Here is a 13553-nt window from a genome sequence, read left to right as displayed (position 1 = left end):
TGACCTTCAGCATAAAGTGGGTTATTAAATATTCAATTCAGCAAAGCACATTAAATTGCATAGCATTTGAAGAGTATTCGATGTTCAAGGATATGCCTGCACTTTAGAGTTCTTTGTGAATTTAATAAAAACCATCTTTGAGTCCTGCTCACAGACACGAATGATTGCTTACCTTTCTGCCTCCCTCCAGATACCAGTATTTCACGTGGCGATTGCCCACGGTGACAAAGTAGCTGCCATCCTCGGAAAAGCAGACGGCAGCCACCTTGGAGCTGATTTTATTCGAGGCCATCTTGAGGTTGGCCCGCCAGTCGAACACATTGACAATCATGTCGTGCTGGGAGCCCACCGAAACCAGGTACTTGCCAGTGGGCGAAAAGGCCTGCGGATTGAGGAGGGCGTTATTACCTCGATTTAATTAAATAAATGTGATAAAGACGCGGACTCACCACACAGGTGACGGCGTATTTGTGGTCCACAAACTCAGCAACAACACTGCCGCCGCTGCAGTGCTCCAGACTTCCGTTCGGAGTCTCCAGCTCCCAGACCTTGATGGCCGGATTGATGCCGCATTCCCCGGTGGCCACGTAGCGACCACACCGGGAGAACGCCACGGAAGTGAATGCTTTGCGGGAGGTGTTGACCAGGTAGGCCTGTGTCTGGCGCTTCGCGTTGAAGAGCACCACGGTGCAGCTGCAAGACGGAGATATTCAATTTATAGTATATATATACATGCTTCTTGAATGACGCAGTCGCTTGAATGGTGCCGCAACAAAAACCACACAAATATAACGATTAAAGTCGTAAGCAAAATAAAGGATTATGATTAATTATTAGAATCGCTATGGCTGGCCAACTTTTTTTCTGGGAGTACTTCGTTCAATTGCTGATTAAATGCCAAATGAATTAGAATGCTGGAAATGATATTGCATTTCCAAAGACATTAAACGTGTGTATAATTCACGATGACTGCGTTATTTAAAACCAAACTAACAGCAGTTTGTAATTAATATTACATTTTGATTAGACAACAGGGGAAAATGAATAATCGGAATACCTTGTAGGCAGGCTTGATTTCAGAATATTTATAATAACGAAGTTAGCTACCATGTTACGCCCTTCACCCAATGGTATCATCTGCTGGCCCCGATCACTTAAAGACGCCCTTGACCAGGCCAGACGGCCAAGTTGGCTACACATTTAAAATGCCCAAGGATGCAGGCTCTGCTCTGCTTGGTCCTTTCCTGCTTCCACCCCATCACCTCCAACCGCTTAACCCTCTAATGCCAGAAGCTAACTGCCTGCCCGCCTGGCCCATCATTAAGCTCTTTGGCCTCCTTGGTTTATTTTCCGTTGTTGCTACTGTTGCTCGGTTAATGAGCGCATCACGCCCACATCTTTCACTTAGGGCTATACCCTTACAGATGGGATATGCTCAGCTAGGATATATGTATGTTTCGCTTGCTTTGGTAACTATAAGCTTTATAAGAAATACATCCATACACAAATAGTAAATACATAAATGAGTATTTAAACGAATGGCTATTTCATTTATTTATCACATGTAATTAAAAAGAATTTGAGTGCATTTAAATTTCGCGTGAGCCTGCAAGAGAATTTCCCGCAGAATTTTCTATTTATTCGTGCTTGCAAATGGCACAATGCATACATGTGTGCCAAGAAAAAACTTTTGCATGGCAATGGAAGCGTAAATATGCCCTTTTAGTTAATGCACATAATTAGTAGACTTCCTCGGCTTAATTTACTATAATTGAAATGTTCCTAGGACAACGAAACGGCCGTTAAAAAGGTTCGGTATTAAGGGGATCACGAGGAATAAATTGACTTTCTACCAATTAATTTGCGTGGATTTTCTTTAAACTAAATAACAAACGTCGTGGCACTTAATTTCCTGCCGCATTCCATTATCACAAAGCTTTCGCTTGGCCAATCTGCCATTGGTGATTACAATTATTCAGTTTATTACGTATACGCCGCGTTAAAATTGATTGTGAGCTAGGCAAACATTCAGTGGCATATGCAAATCCTCTGCGGGAAAACAGCAATCTCGTTGACATTATGTCACTTCTGCCCCTCCTGTTTGCCCCTTCCAACCGGACTGTCACAGGTTTTCCTCGTTGAGATGGGAAAAATGCAGCCATGTGCGACAGTTGAGCAGAGATAAAATCAACCATTTTCATTGCACTTTTTTTCCTTTTTTTTTTGGGGCACGGGGATGCAAACTTAAAGCACAAAATTTAACGAAATTGCATTTTTCTGACGCAAATAGGAAATGAGTGGGCGGTTCTGATGGTTTCGTTTTCGAATCCGCAGGATATGTCACGTCCTTGAGGTACGAGTATATGAAACTTACCCAGCTGGATAGGCCAGCAGGCCGCTGACTGGGGACACATCCAGAGCCGCATTGCTGCACACAGTCAGGCCCAGGACCTTTTTGAGTTTTATCTGCAAAAGGGAAAAGAACAGCACAACATTAGACATTACATTACATCACTCTACGCCCCAGCTTATTTGCCTAGTTTTTGTACTCTTTCTGCTTTCGGCAAGGTCGGTAGTAATATTTGCTAAAATAAAAGCCAAACGCAGACAAGTTGTTGTGTGAATTGTTAACGCACACAATTCGCACATTTATCAAGTTGTTGCCGTTTGTTTACATATGAACCCAGCCTTATACGATTTACATAAATATAAGCAAACGAAATTGCCTCAGCATGTTAACATGATTTTCCAATGTTTTTGTAGCTTTTATCAATAGTTTAGTAACAAGTTTTCGGAACTGGTGTATATTTCCCCACAAGGGGCGAAAGCTGGTTTCATTTTTCTTTAATAATACATAAACAACTGTGTTTTGACGAACTTTTCAGAAAAAAATTGTGATTGTGTAACCCAAAATGATATACGAAAATTGATATTTATTTGTAGTATCTGCATTTGAATACCACTAGTCACAAGTGAAGAAAAGCGGCGTAGCTTATTAAAAACACACTTGTTACCCAAGAACCCTAATGATTTCATTCATTAAAAACGTACAAATATGGCTCTTTGTGTTGCCATTCGGCTTTTGTATTCAAAAGCCGCCTTGTTACGCCTCACCAGAGTTTCACCTTGATCTTGCCCAAGCTACCAGCGAATATCTTATTAAAAAAGCCATAAAAACAAGTAAAACAATTAGGGGCGTATGGCTTAGAACAGAACAGGTTGATTTTTTTCAGTAATGGCAATAGGTAGCATAGTGAAAAGGAAGTGCAAGTCGACAAAGTGCGCAGACACACTACCGCATTCGAATCGAATATTGAAAATACTAGATACAAAAGGCAAACAGACGTAAATCAGAACGCAACAGTGGGCGATCCGTAAGACGGCTCTGTCAACTTTGGCATGCAGAGAGCATCCAAAAGATGCTTGATTGTATTTCTGCGTCGCAAATGCGAAACGCAAACTCGGATTCCGACTTTGAATCTGATTGCGGTTCAAAGTAAGCGAATACATTCCGACTGAGATCATCTCGAACTGGCGGAGAAACAAAACAAAGTAGCTCCAGCGTTTGTTTACTACGAGAATTACTTTATTGGCTTGTTTCAGTTAAGCGCGAATATCAAGCCACACCAACGCAGCTCTAAAATCTATATTTTAATGCATAAGGTCGATCTAGGAAACCGGTTTTCGAGTATCTCACTCGCACCTCTCCCGCATATTTGCATTTTTAATGACACCGTGATATGCCGTGAAATTGTACACAGATTTTCTGGGCATGACTAAAATGAAGCCACAATGAAAATATGCTAACCATGACTGTAAATTATAATCAAAGCTTCCCCCGAAATCATGACCAACTGGCATCGATTTCGTTTGAGTGAAAAATTTAGAGACATCGGGGAGTCCAGCAATTACGGGGCGTATGCGCAACGAAATCCGTGAGCTGGCTTTAATTTGTTTTCAAATGATAATTAGGCAGAGCAGCCGGAGGGGAAACAATTAATGGGATTTTTCTAATTTCAGTAGATTCATTTGGTTGGCTTAAAAGATTTAAACAGGAATTTTTGATACCACACTCCTGTTACGTATTTTAAATCATATTTATTCTACCACAACTAGGCACTTTAAATTCCATTTATTTTACACATTTACTTCTTTTTGTCCCAACGGAAGTCAACACACGCCATTCATCAAAGCTTAATTTGGGAGCTGCCAAATACAACAGAGCCACAAAAAACTAAGCCAAACAAAGCGAAATTCTTTTGTTACATATTTGGTGTAGTAGCGAAATTAACGAGCGGCCGAAAGGAACCTAAATTTCCATTTTGTGTGACAGATGGGGCAGTTAAATGATAATTAATTATGACTTAACGAGTGACGAGATACTGGCCCTGACCAGCCGTTAAAATTGGCCAGGAGGCCGGAGGCAAATCACTTTTCGGTCAAGTGGCTTTTGGCCCAATGCCCGCGGTTTGGTAATGAAGTGCCTGCTTTTGCTGGGCCTGCTGCTCATTGTTTTGGGCAAGTTCAATGCACGCAGCTGTTGGCTGCAATTGCTGGCCAAATTCTATGCTCCATAACCAACCCACATAGCTTGAATGTCTGAAGCATTTCGGATTTCTGCCCACAATCCGAGCGAAAAAGGCCACAAATAAGCTGAGCATTTGCAGCGGACAGGTGTCAACCAAGAATCACGCAATGAAAATGTTTACCTTAAGGCCACGAAAGCAAAGAGCTGAAAAATATGCAAATTGAAAGCCTTCTCCGGTGAGAACCAAAATTGACTGGGCATTATTTTGAGGCTACACGATATGCGTATCCACTCCTGCATTACTTTATTAATATTTATATACTAATTAAACATGTTCATAAATTATTATATTTAAGTCCATCAAGTCTCTTTTGGAAAACATGGCATGCCACAGATTATTAGTTTGGTTACAGTCCAGCAGCCAAAACACAAGTGGCGCCTAATACAAATACTTAATACAGGCTTAATTGGCCACGGGCTTAATCAATAAACGAATAAATATCCAAACAGGAAAAGATTTTCAGGCAGAATTTCTTGCATAATTTAGGCTTGACTTATTGAAAGGCTGATAAGTCACTTTTTGGAGTGGGTATTATGAATTGATTATTAATTCCCGGCATAAATAAATGCTAAATCTGTTCTGCACATTTTTGTTCTCGGCGGCTCATAGAATTTCTGGTTAGTGTGTGTTTCTGTTGGTTGTTTTTCTTTGCCCTACCACGTTTCATGCATTGCCAATTGGCTTTCATCGGCTTACTGGACAACCGAACATGTCCCCCATAACAAAGCTAAGAAAATCAAGATAGAATGCTATAGTCGAGTTCCTCGACTATCAGATACCCGTTATTCAGCTAGTGGAAGTGCAAACGAGAAATTTCAACATATTCTGGAATATCGGTAGAAATTGTGTAAAAATAATAAAATTAAAAAAAACTTTTAAACTTTTTAAAAGTGCGGGCGTGCCAAAAATTTTTTTTGCAAATCCGATTAAGATAAGTTGAGTTACGGAGTATAGAACTTCAGCCTTGGGACATTTTTTTGAACTTCTACACATGATACATAAATAAAAAAAAAAAAAATTTTTTTTTTTTATGAATTTCTAAATTTGAATGCAGATTTTTAGAGAATTTCTTTAGAAACATTTAGAGATATGCCACTTCAAATTCCGATTAAGATGAGTTGAGTTATGGAGTATGGAACTTCAGCTTTTGGTCATTTCTTAATTTTATTGAATTTCTACATCAAAGTACCAAAAAAATTACAAAAAAAATGTAAAAAAAAATAATTTTCTAAATTTGAATGCAGTTTTTTAGAGAAGTGCGCTAGAAACATTTAGAGGTATGCCACTTCAAAATCTGATTAGGATAAGTTGAGTTATGGAGTTTAGAACTTCAGCCTTTCTTAATTTTCATGAATTTCTACATCATCACATCAAAAAATTTACAAAATTCATACAATTTACAAAGCTTATATGGAGAGACGGACAGACGGCCCGTCATGACCAGATCGACTCGGCTATTTATCCTGAGCAAGAATATATATACTTTATATGGTCTGAAACGCTTCCTTCTGCCTGTTACATACTTTTCAACGAATCTAGTATACCCTTTTACTCTACGAGTAAAACAAAGTAAAACAAGTCAAACAAGTAAACAGAACAAAATATATTTCTTTATTTTATACTCAAACGATTGGTAAATTTCGAATGCTTGTATCCCACATTTTCGACCTAAGCTAATATTTTTTTAAGGTGTAGACAAATGACTGCACAGTATACATTTATATACAATTGTACCCACAAGGCGCTTACGTGAGCAAACTGCTTATGACTATGAAAACAAGCCAAAATCCAAGTCGCGCCAAGAGATTTTCGATGGAACAAAATCGAAATGAGCTGGATTTTTGAAATACAACTGGTATTTTCTATTGAGATTCCTCCTTTGAGTTTCAGAATCCGCCGCCAACAGCTAATTGCCTATAATTATCAATTACCCTGGGGCAGAAAACGCGGCAGCTCGGGCTCAAATAGAATACTTTTGCCGGGCAAAAACCACAAAAATCCATTACAAGTGCGGAGACAAAACTTTTGTAGCGAAATGAATCATGCGGTGGATAGTCTACCCGCGAGTGGGTAGAAATCTCAGTCATGGATATGAGTGAGTGTCTAGGCCATGTAGAAAACGGATGTTGCTCTGGCCAATATGCAAAGGGGAAAAGGCCGTTTGCTTTCTTTGCCAGTCGCATGAAAGTTGAAGTGGAACCGATACCGAAGGCGAATCCGTTCCGGCCATAAAATAATCTGGACGACCTTTACCTCGTAGGCTGCCACATCCTCCTTGCCGTAAATGGCAACTGGCGATGAGTTTCGGGGGGCGAACATGGCGCAATCTCTTCGGAGGTCCTTGAGGTCCCCGATATGCAAAAACACATTCCTCGGTGCGGGGATCACTTAGTCAGTTAATTGCGAGTCGGGACGGGACTCTTCGTTATCTATACTTTTATGGCACATTTGAGACAGACGCCCACCAAAAATAAAAATGAGCTTAAGGCTATAAATTCGTAATTGTTTTTTCGTTCAGTTCAACTCTTTTTGGGGGCGTTGTGGATTCGTTTTTCGTACAATTAATAATACACTTCAAAATAATACTTTTTACAGTTTTTTTCGTTGCTTTTCGGCTATTTTTTGATGACTAGTCTTTATAGCATGGGTTTTGCTTCTCTTCTTTTTGCGACTTTGTCAAGGTCGAGTTGTGTGTTCTCTTTGTATCCGTTCGGTTCGTTGTATCTTTCGGTTTCAGTGCTGCGGTTTATCTCTTGCTTAGCCACCAAAACTGAACTATAATTATTTTGTATTTTTCTAAAACTTTTTCACTGCGTTTCTTCAACTTTAGTTGAGGGTTTCATAAAATATTCGTTGCACGTTTATCGCTGACTTGCTTGCTAATTTCTTTTTACAAACAATCAAAGCGTCGCCCTATAATTATTCAAAAAATTGCTGCTCGTTTGTAGTTGTTTTTAACTATTTTTTTCTGCTTGTTGTTGCATTAAATTATCGTTAATTTTTCTGTCAGCCGTTGTCGCGTATCGTTTTTTAGCGCGGCTCAAATGAAACTGGCGAGATTTCAGCGATTTCAGCCACGATTTTGCCGATATCGAGTTGAGCACACCGGAGAGCTTGAGATATGGCAAGAGCTATATGCTATAAGCTATATGGAGAAAAATTGAAGAGAGAAAAACGCTCGTTTGAGACCTGTCCGATTGAGTTTTTGAGCGGCACGCACACGTATCTGCCAGATACTTAGATACTCAGTCTTCGAGCACGAAAATTTGCATATTTCACGATGGAAACACGTTTCTGGCCCCAAGTCCAAAATAGCAATCGCTGTTCTAACACGCGAAATAAGCAAACTACTTTAGATCGACTGCAACTTTGGGTGCGGGAGGGCCGAGAAATGGCGCGGATGTAAACTTAAAACACTCTAAAACAATTAATCAATGGCCGCTAGTTTTGGCACCCACGATTGCTTTAATTATTTAATAATCTGCATACACACTGGGAAAAGTTATGGCATCTAAAGTCTGTCTGCACTGCCCACCGAATGCAATAAATTCTCGGAGTTACGGAATCGGTGGGCGTACACGTTCCCTCCAAAAGCCGTAAAACGAAATTAGGCAAATCAACAGTGGCTAAAAATTACAATGAGTGTATGGGGTCAGCCAAGTGGAACACTGTTACCACTGCCATGCAGATAGTCAGATACGGATACAGATGGCTACAGATACAGATACATTTACATTAGGGGACGGATTGTTTGTTTGGCTGGCTTTGGTCAAGATTCAGTCTCTGCGCCAATTGCTAAATAAAGCCATAGAATTGTGCATTGGCTATTTGCAGAAAATATGGTAATTGCCGTTTATGACTTATGGACTTAATTGGAGGCATTTAAATGATGTTGGGGCTTCAAAGACTTCTAGATAACCTCTAGTATTCGGTTCCCTTCATAAATGCCCCATTGTAATTCCCACACATGCATCACCACACTGCTGTCGACACAAATAAACCACACTCTTTGGAAATTTTGATTCAAGTGCAATCATAAGCTTTGGCATTGCACAAAGGCCAATCAAATAGGTAGCTACCTTTCCATAAACAACTCAGCAAAACACACACAAGCCACACACAAGAGACGACAGAAAAGAAAATCAATTTGCATAACACAAATCAAGTGAAATAATCAGGCATCAGTGGAGAGAAAAGAGCCAGAGGCTGAGGCAGAGGCAGAAAAACCAAACCGATGGCCAAACAAAATCCGAGCTCGCAACGCACTGCACCACCGACAGATTGACAAACAAACAAAGCGGCACACTGGAAAAAAATGCACAGTTGACAGACACCTTTGGATTGTCGACCCCTCCCCATCCCCATCACCAGCACTATCTCCATATACATATACATTCCCCTGGATCCAAAATTGTGCAGCCAATTTCTTTATCTTGTGCCATGGCAAAGTCGCAGTTCGGCGCTAGTTTATGGGGGAAAGTTACAAGCGATTGCTCTGACAGATGCTAGGCAGATAGGAATAGTTGGGGATATGGGGGGTTTGGGGTTGTGGGGGGTTCCCGGGGGATGGGGGCCTTGGTATCTGGTATCTGGGTAGCTGTGGGTCCGCCTGCATGCGCCGCATATTCAAATGAATGCAGACTGCTCATTGTTGCTGCTGTTGCTGTTTGGTAGCCGTTTATTGCAGCACAGGAAAAAATACGACATTCGAATGGATACGAATCCATACTTTATATACCTAAAGAATATTTAAATGATCATTAGTTCCGCCACAATCTTACATCAAGGAAACTTGACTTTGATGGCTCGAAAAGATCCGAGGACCAGAGGTGCGACTTTTCTGCCAGTGTAAGTGCTGGTGCTGGTGCTGCCTGTTGTGCCACTTGGCTGCCTTTTTCCTTTGATTTGCGCCGTGAAAAATCGCTGGACTGCACTGGAATCACAAACTATCCATCCACAGTCTGTTTGCGGAGAGCTATTTATCGCCTTTGCAATCCCACCTTCTGCAATTTGTAATTAAAATGCCTTTTTGCCTCATTGTCGTTTGCCGGATTGTACAATTTTCAAATGTTTTTTTTGTAATGCAAATCACCAATCGAATTACTTTTGTTCGGACCTGACCAATGCTGGAAATGAGCCTTTGTTCGCTTCGATTTGTGTGGGCAACTATAATCAATAATTATTATGATTTATTTGCATTGTTCTGGGCGTCGCAGATTAGATCTCCGGTCTTTGTGGGCTAAGAACATGGCAGTCAGCCAAGTGGGGAGTCGCTCCGGAGGGTTGAAAGTGAGTTAGGATAGAGATAGTTCAGAGTAATTACGTAATTGGTGCGATGGTTAAGATTGAAGTCACTGCGAATGGTGTAAATATGTGATTTCTCATTCAGAAGTGTCTTGCACTATCTGTCCACCGATCACTGATCGATTGAAAGGCACTCAACATTTCAATCGCAGCTGTCGATCCGCTCAATCAGCGCTCCAAAAAACCCACTCAATCGATTCTGTGCGGTGTGGCGCATGCGCAGCTTGTCCATCTGTCAGTATCTCGGCAGCTCGAATTAAAAAAGCTCGCGATGAGGTAAGCTGCGAAATCTGAGCAAATCTCGGCTATCTGCGCCAATCATTTGCAGCCCCATTGAAGCGTTGCCGACAATTTTGATTAATTGCATTGATTTGCAGCTAGCTGCAATCCAAAGTGTTACAACTACAGGTTTGCCATCAATCGCTGCACCACAATTAATTCGAAATCAATAAACCCATAAAGCTCATTCATACGTGGGGAAATGGAAAAATAAAATATGAAACATAATTCAATAACAAAGCGTGGCAATTTACTCGGCGTACCACTTGAACTACGTGACAAGCGTGATGGCTCTCGGCGTTTAGTTTGGAAAAGTCTGGGAAAATCTGGCCATAAATTTGGCAAGGCGGGAAAGCGGCCAAAACGAAAACCAGCGCATGGAAAGCAGGAAGAAAATATTTAAGGGGCCAGCTTACTCTCGGGTGTCAAAGTTGATGAAAGATGCTGCCAGCTCCACGGGCTCTCAGCTTTGACTACAACTTTAAAGGAGGAGTTTCCATCTCGAGACTGCATCTTCGGCGGCCTTAGTCGATTTGAAAGTTTAATCAAGCATTAGTGTTAGTTAAGAGGCTTTTTCGGTGATTTTATTGTCTTCTTTGGCCAAGAGTTGTTGGTGGCACGTAGTGCACTTCGTAATGGCCGCGCAATTTGTCTAATGATTGCTATTTGAGCAAGTAATTTGTGAGTGCAGATCAGAGAGAGAGGCTTGTATACGGATGGAGTTGAAAGTCTTTTTATTCCGGTCGATTATAAGTGTTAATTATATGGCTTAAAACGCTTTCGGTGTAAGCTTTCTTTAATTGACACACCACTCTGTGACTCGAATGGCTAAGTGAACGCTGCTGACGCAAATTGAAGACGATGGAATGGTAATGTGTGGGCTTTAGTGGGTAACTACTGTGGGAAGTTGGGAGAGAAGACCTCAAACGCAGAGGTTCTTGCCAGTAGGGAAGAAGCACTATCTACTTAGATTTTCTTTAGTTAAAGAAACATTTTGGTTTAATAATCAGCATTATTTTGGTTCATGATAGTAATAAGATAGCTCCCTGTAAAATTTGTCTCGTTTTGACTACATTCAACTTTCCTAATCATCGAAAATGCATAATTTCCAACCAAGCCCATGTTGCTCAAATTGCTTTCAAAGTATCAATCTCCATCACATCTTAACCCTCATTATCTCACTTCATTTGTAGTCGTTCCAGTGCCTTTTGCATATCAATTTCCCCGCCAAAGACTTAACCCATTACAAACTGATGGCCACATTCAAGATATTGATTACATAATGCCCGAGCAGCAACCGAAAAAAAAATATGAAAAATATCAATTTCGTGCGGTCACAAAATGCATTTAAGTTTTAATTATATAGAGAGTGAAGCATTTTTAAATTCCACTTTGTTCGTGCTGTGCTTCATTTTTATGTACTGCTAAATGCTGCAGAGGAGTTGTGGTCGCTGTTGTGAAAACCACTCGAAAAAAATGCGTTTCAAATTGAAACGACTGGATACGCCCACAGGCAGACCAGATACAGATACATGCGATTCCATATGTTGTATAAAAGTCTCGGGAGCTGCAGCAGTTGCAACGCACTTAACCAAATTGCTACAATTTGACAAACACAAATAAAAAATAAAAAACAAGAAAAAAAGGAAAAACAGAGTACACCCAGGCCAAAAGTGTTGGCTCTAATAACAAGTGTCAGTCTGTCAGCTGCCAGCCCCCAAAATCTGCCCACAGTTCGACTTTTCTGTTTTTTGTATTGAAATGCAGTTTCTGCATAATTTTGCTGTAGTGATAAATTTTAAGTACTTAATTTTGTGGTATTAAAATGGTTTTATGACATTACTTATAATTTGATTAAAAGTCGGCAAAAACATTGAGGAGATCGGTGTATCATTTCCGGCATTTCATAAATTTAAAAATCAGATAGATGCCAAACTCTGCCCACAATCAATTTTTGCGCCATTTGTTAGCCATTTTTTGCTTGACCAAAACAAAAATATGCAAATCGCTTTTAACAACTCCAGACATTAATACGCCTCAACTAGTGCAGTTGCTTCTTTGAATATGGTACCAAAAGCCATAAAATATATGTTACCTAGTATATTAATTAATAACACAAGGCGGCAGTCTAAATTGTAGTGCAACAAGTATAACTAATAAATTATGGGCAAGTGTAATTTGGCGGTTTTTTTGTGTGTCGCGATTTCTTGCGTGCCTTTTGAGTTTGTGTGTCTCATTTCCTGAGCTCATTAAACAAATGTATAATTCACACCCAGACAGACCTAATGAAAACCTGTCTTAGTGTGCTAAATATAATTATTAACTTGCATAAAATTGGTGAACTATGAATATAAATCAAACTTGCGCAGGAAGTCATTATAGATAATATGCATTACATCAACTTGAGTGGAGATAAAAAAGTTAAGTTTTTTTAAACAAACAAGGACAGAAAACAGCTACTTGGAAATAATGTGTATTTGTTAGACTATTAAGATAAACAAGCTATTGGGACATCAATGATAGGATATGATAACCATTAATGATGATGTTGCCACCAAAATATTACTTATACGCCGCGTGGTGCGGTTGAACGTCAAAAGAAGTTAACAGATGAAAGTCTTTAGCAACTCGGATTGATATACGTTTTACATTGCAACTCACATCGTATTGTATTGATCTGAAAATATTGCAAAATCATTTCGTAACAGATCCCAAAAGTATACACTAATAATTCAATAGACTCAGGTGAGGTAAACATTACTAAACCGGACGCAATAATGAACAATATAACCAAAACTTCTAACATGATATTCATTTGCCTGACCGCAAGTCTATCCCAATAAAAACTATCCTCGCTACGAAGACCTCACACATTGCGGCTCAATAAACAAAGAACTTTCAGGCTATGCAAATTTGGGAAGACAAAGAAACCAAATTATAGGCGTTATCTAAAGCCAAGCCGTGTCACATAAATCGGTTACTCATCTGGGTCACAAGAGATGGCGAAGAAAGAGCCGAGATTAAGTTACCAATTCTTCAATGAGCCGTAAACAACAAGATCCAGCAACCTCAATTTGCAGTTTACATGTGCCGCTGCAACTCTCATTTAAGCTGGATTTTGTATCTGCATTTGAGTGGGCGTTCCGTCAAATAAAGCAAATTGTTATGGTTGTTAGTGATTATTTGTACAGCTTGTTAAGCAATATTGAGCATTATTTTGGGTCAGACATGCTACCTGGTAAATGCAATTGGCAGCTCATAAAGGTGGGAAAACTCAGCGTCTTTGGAAAAAATCAATTAAGTCCCCTGAATCTCCTCCGCTCATAAACACGTCATGTGAAGACCTGAAGTTAACCCCAAGTAGATAAAAGAAATATAATT

The 13553-nt window shown here is 40.0% G+C and overlaps 1 protein-coding gene across 15 annotated transcripts in view; it reads right to left on the bottom strand.

The window, feature by feature from the left end:
- LOC6542991 (mitogen-activated protein kinase-binding protein 1) overlaps positions 1 to 13553 on the bottom strand; it is a 59201-nt gene that overhangs the window by 9378 nt on the left and 36270 nt on the right. For 11 of the 15 annotated variants that reach the window (XM_015159773.2, XM_026979667.1, XM_026979670.1 and 8 more), the window contains 3 exons: positions 2375 to 2466; positions 450 to 693; positions 173 to 382 (listed from right to left, as the gene is read on the bottom strand). In XM_015159773.2, the coding sequence (XP_015015259.1) occupies positions 173 to 382; positions 450 to 693; positions 2375 to 2466 (546 nt within the window). Of the gene's footprint in view, positions 1 to 172; positions 383 to 449; positions 694 to 2374; positions 2467 to 6842; positions 7680 to 13553 lie in introns of those variants that run through there. The other 4 variants (XM_026979669.1, XM_001968295.3, XM_026979664.1 and 1 more) reach the window with 3 other exon arrangements.

The sequence above is a fragment of the Drosophila erecta genome, unplaced genomic scaffold (assembly GCF_003286155.1).
Source record: "Drosophila erecta strain 14021-0224.00,06,07 unplaced genomic scaffold, DereRS2 tig00000055-arrow-pilon, whole genome shotgun sequence".
NCBI classification, from domain to species: Eukaryota; Metazoa; Arthropoda; class Insecta; order Diptera; family Drosophilidae; genus Drosophila; species Drosophila erecta.
Note: the sequence above shows the minus strand (reverse complement) of the source record. Positions and strands in the feature narration are given on the sequence as shown.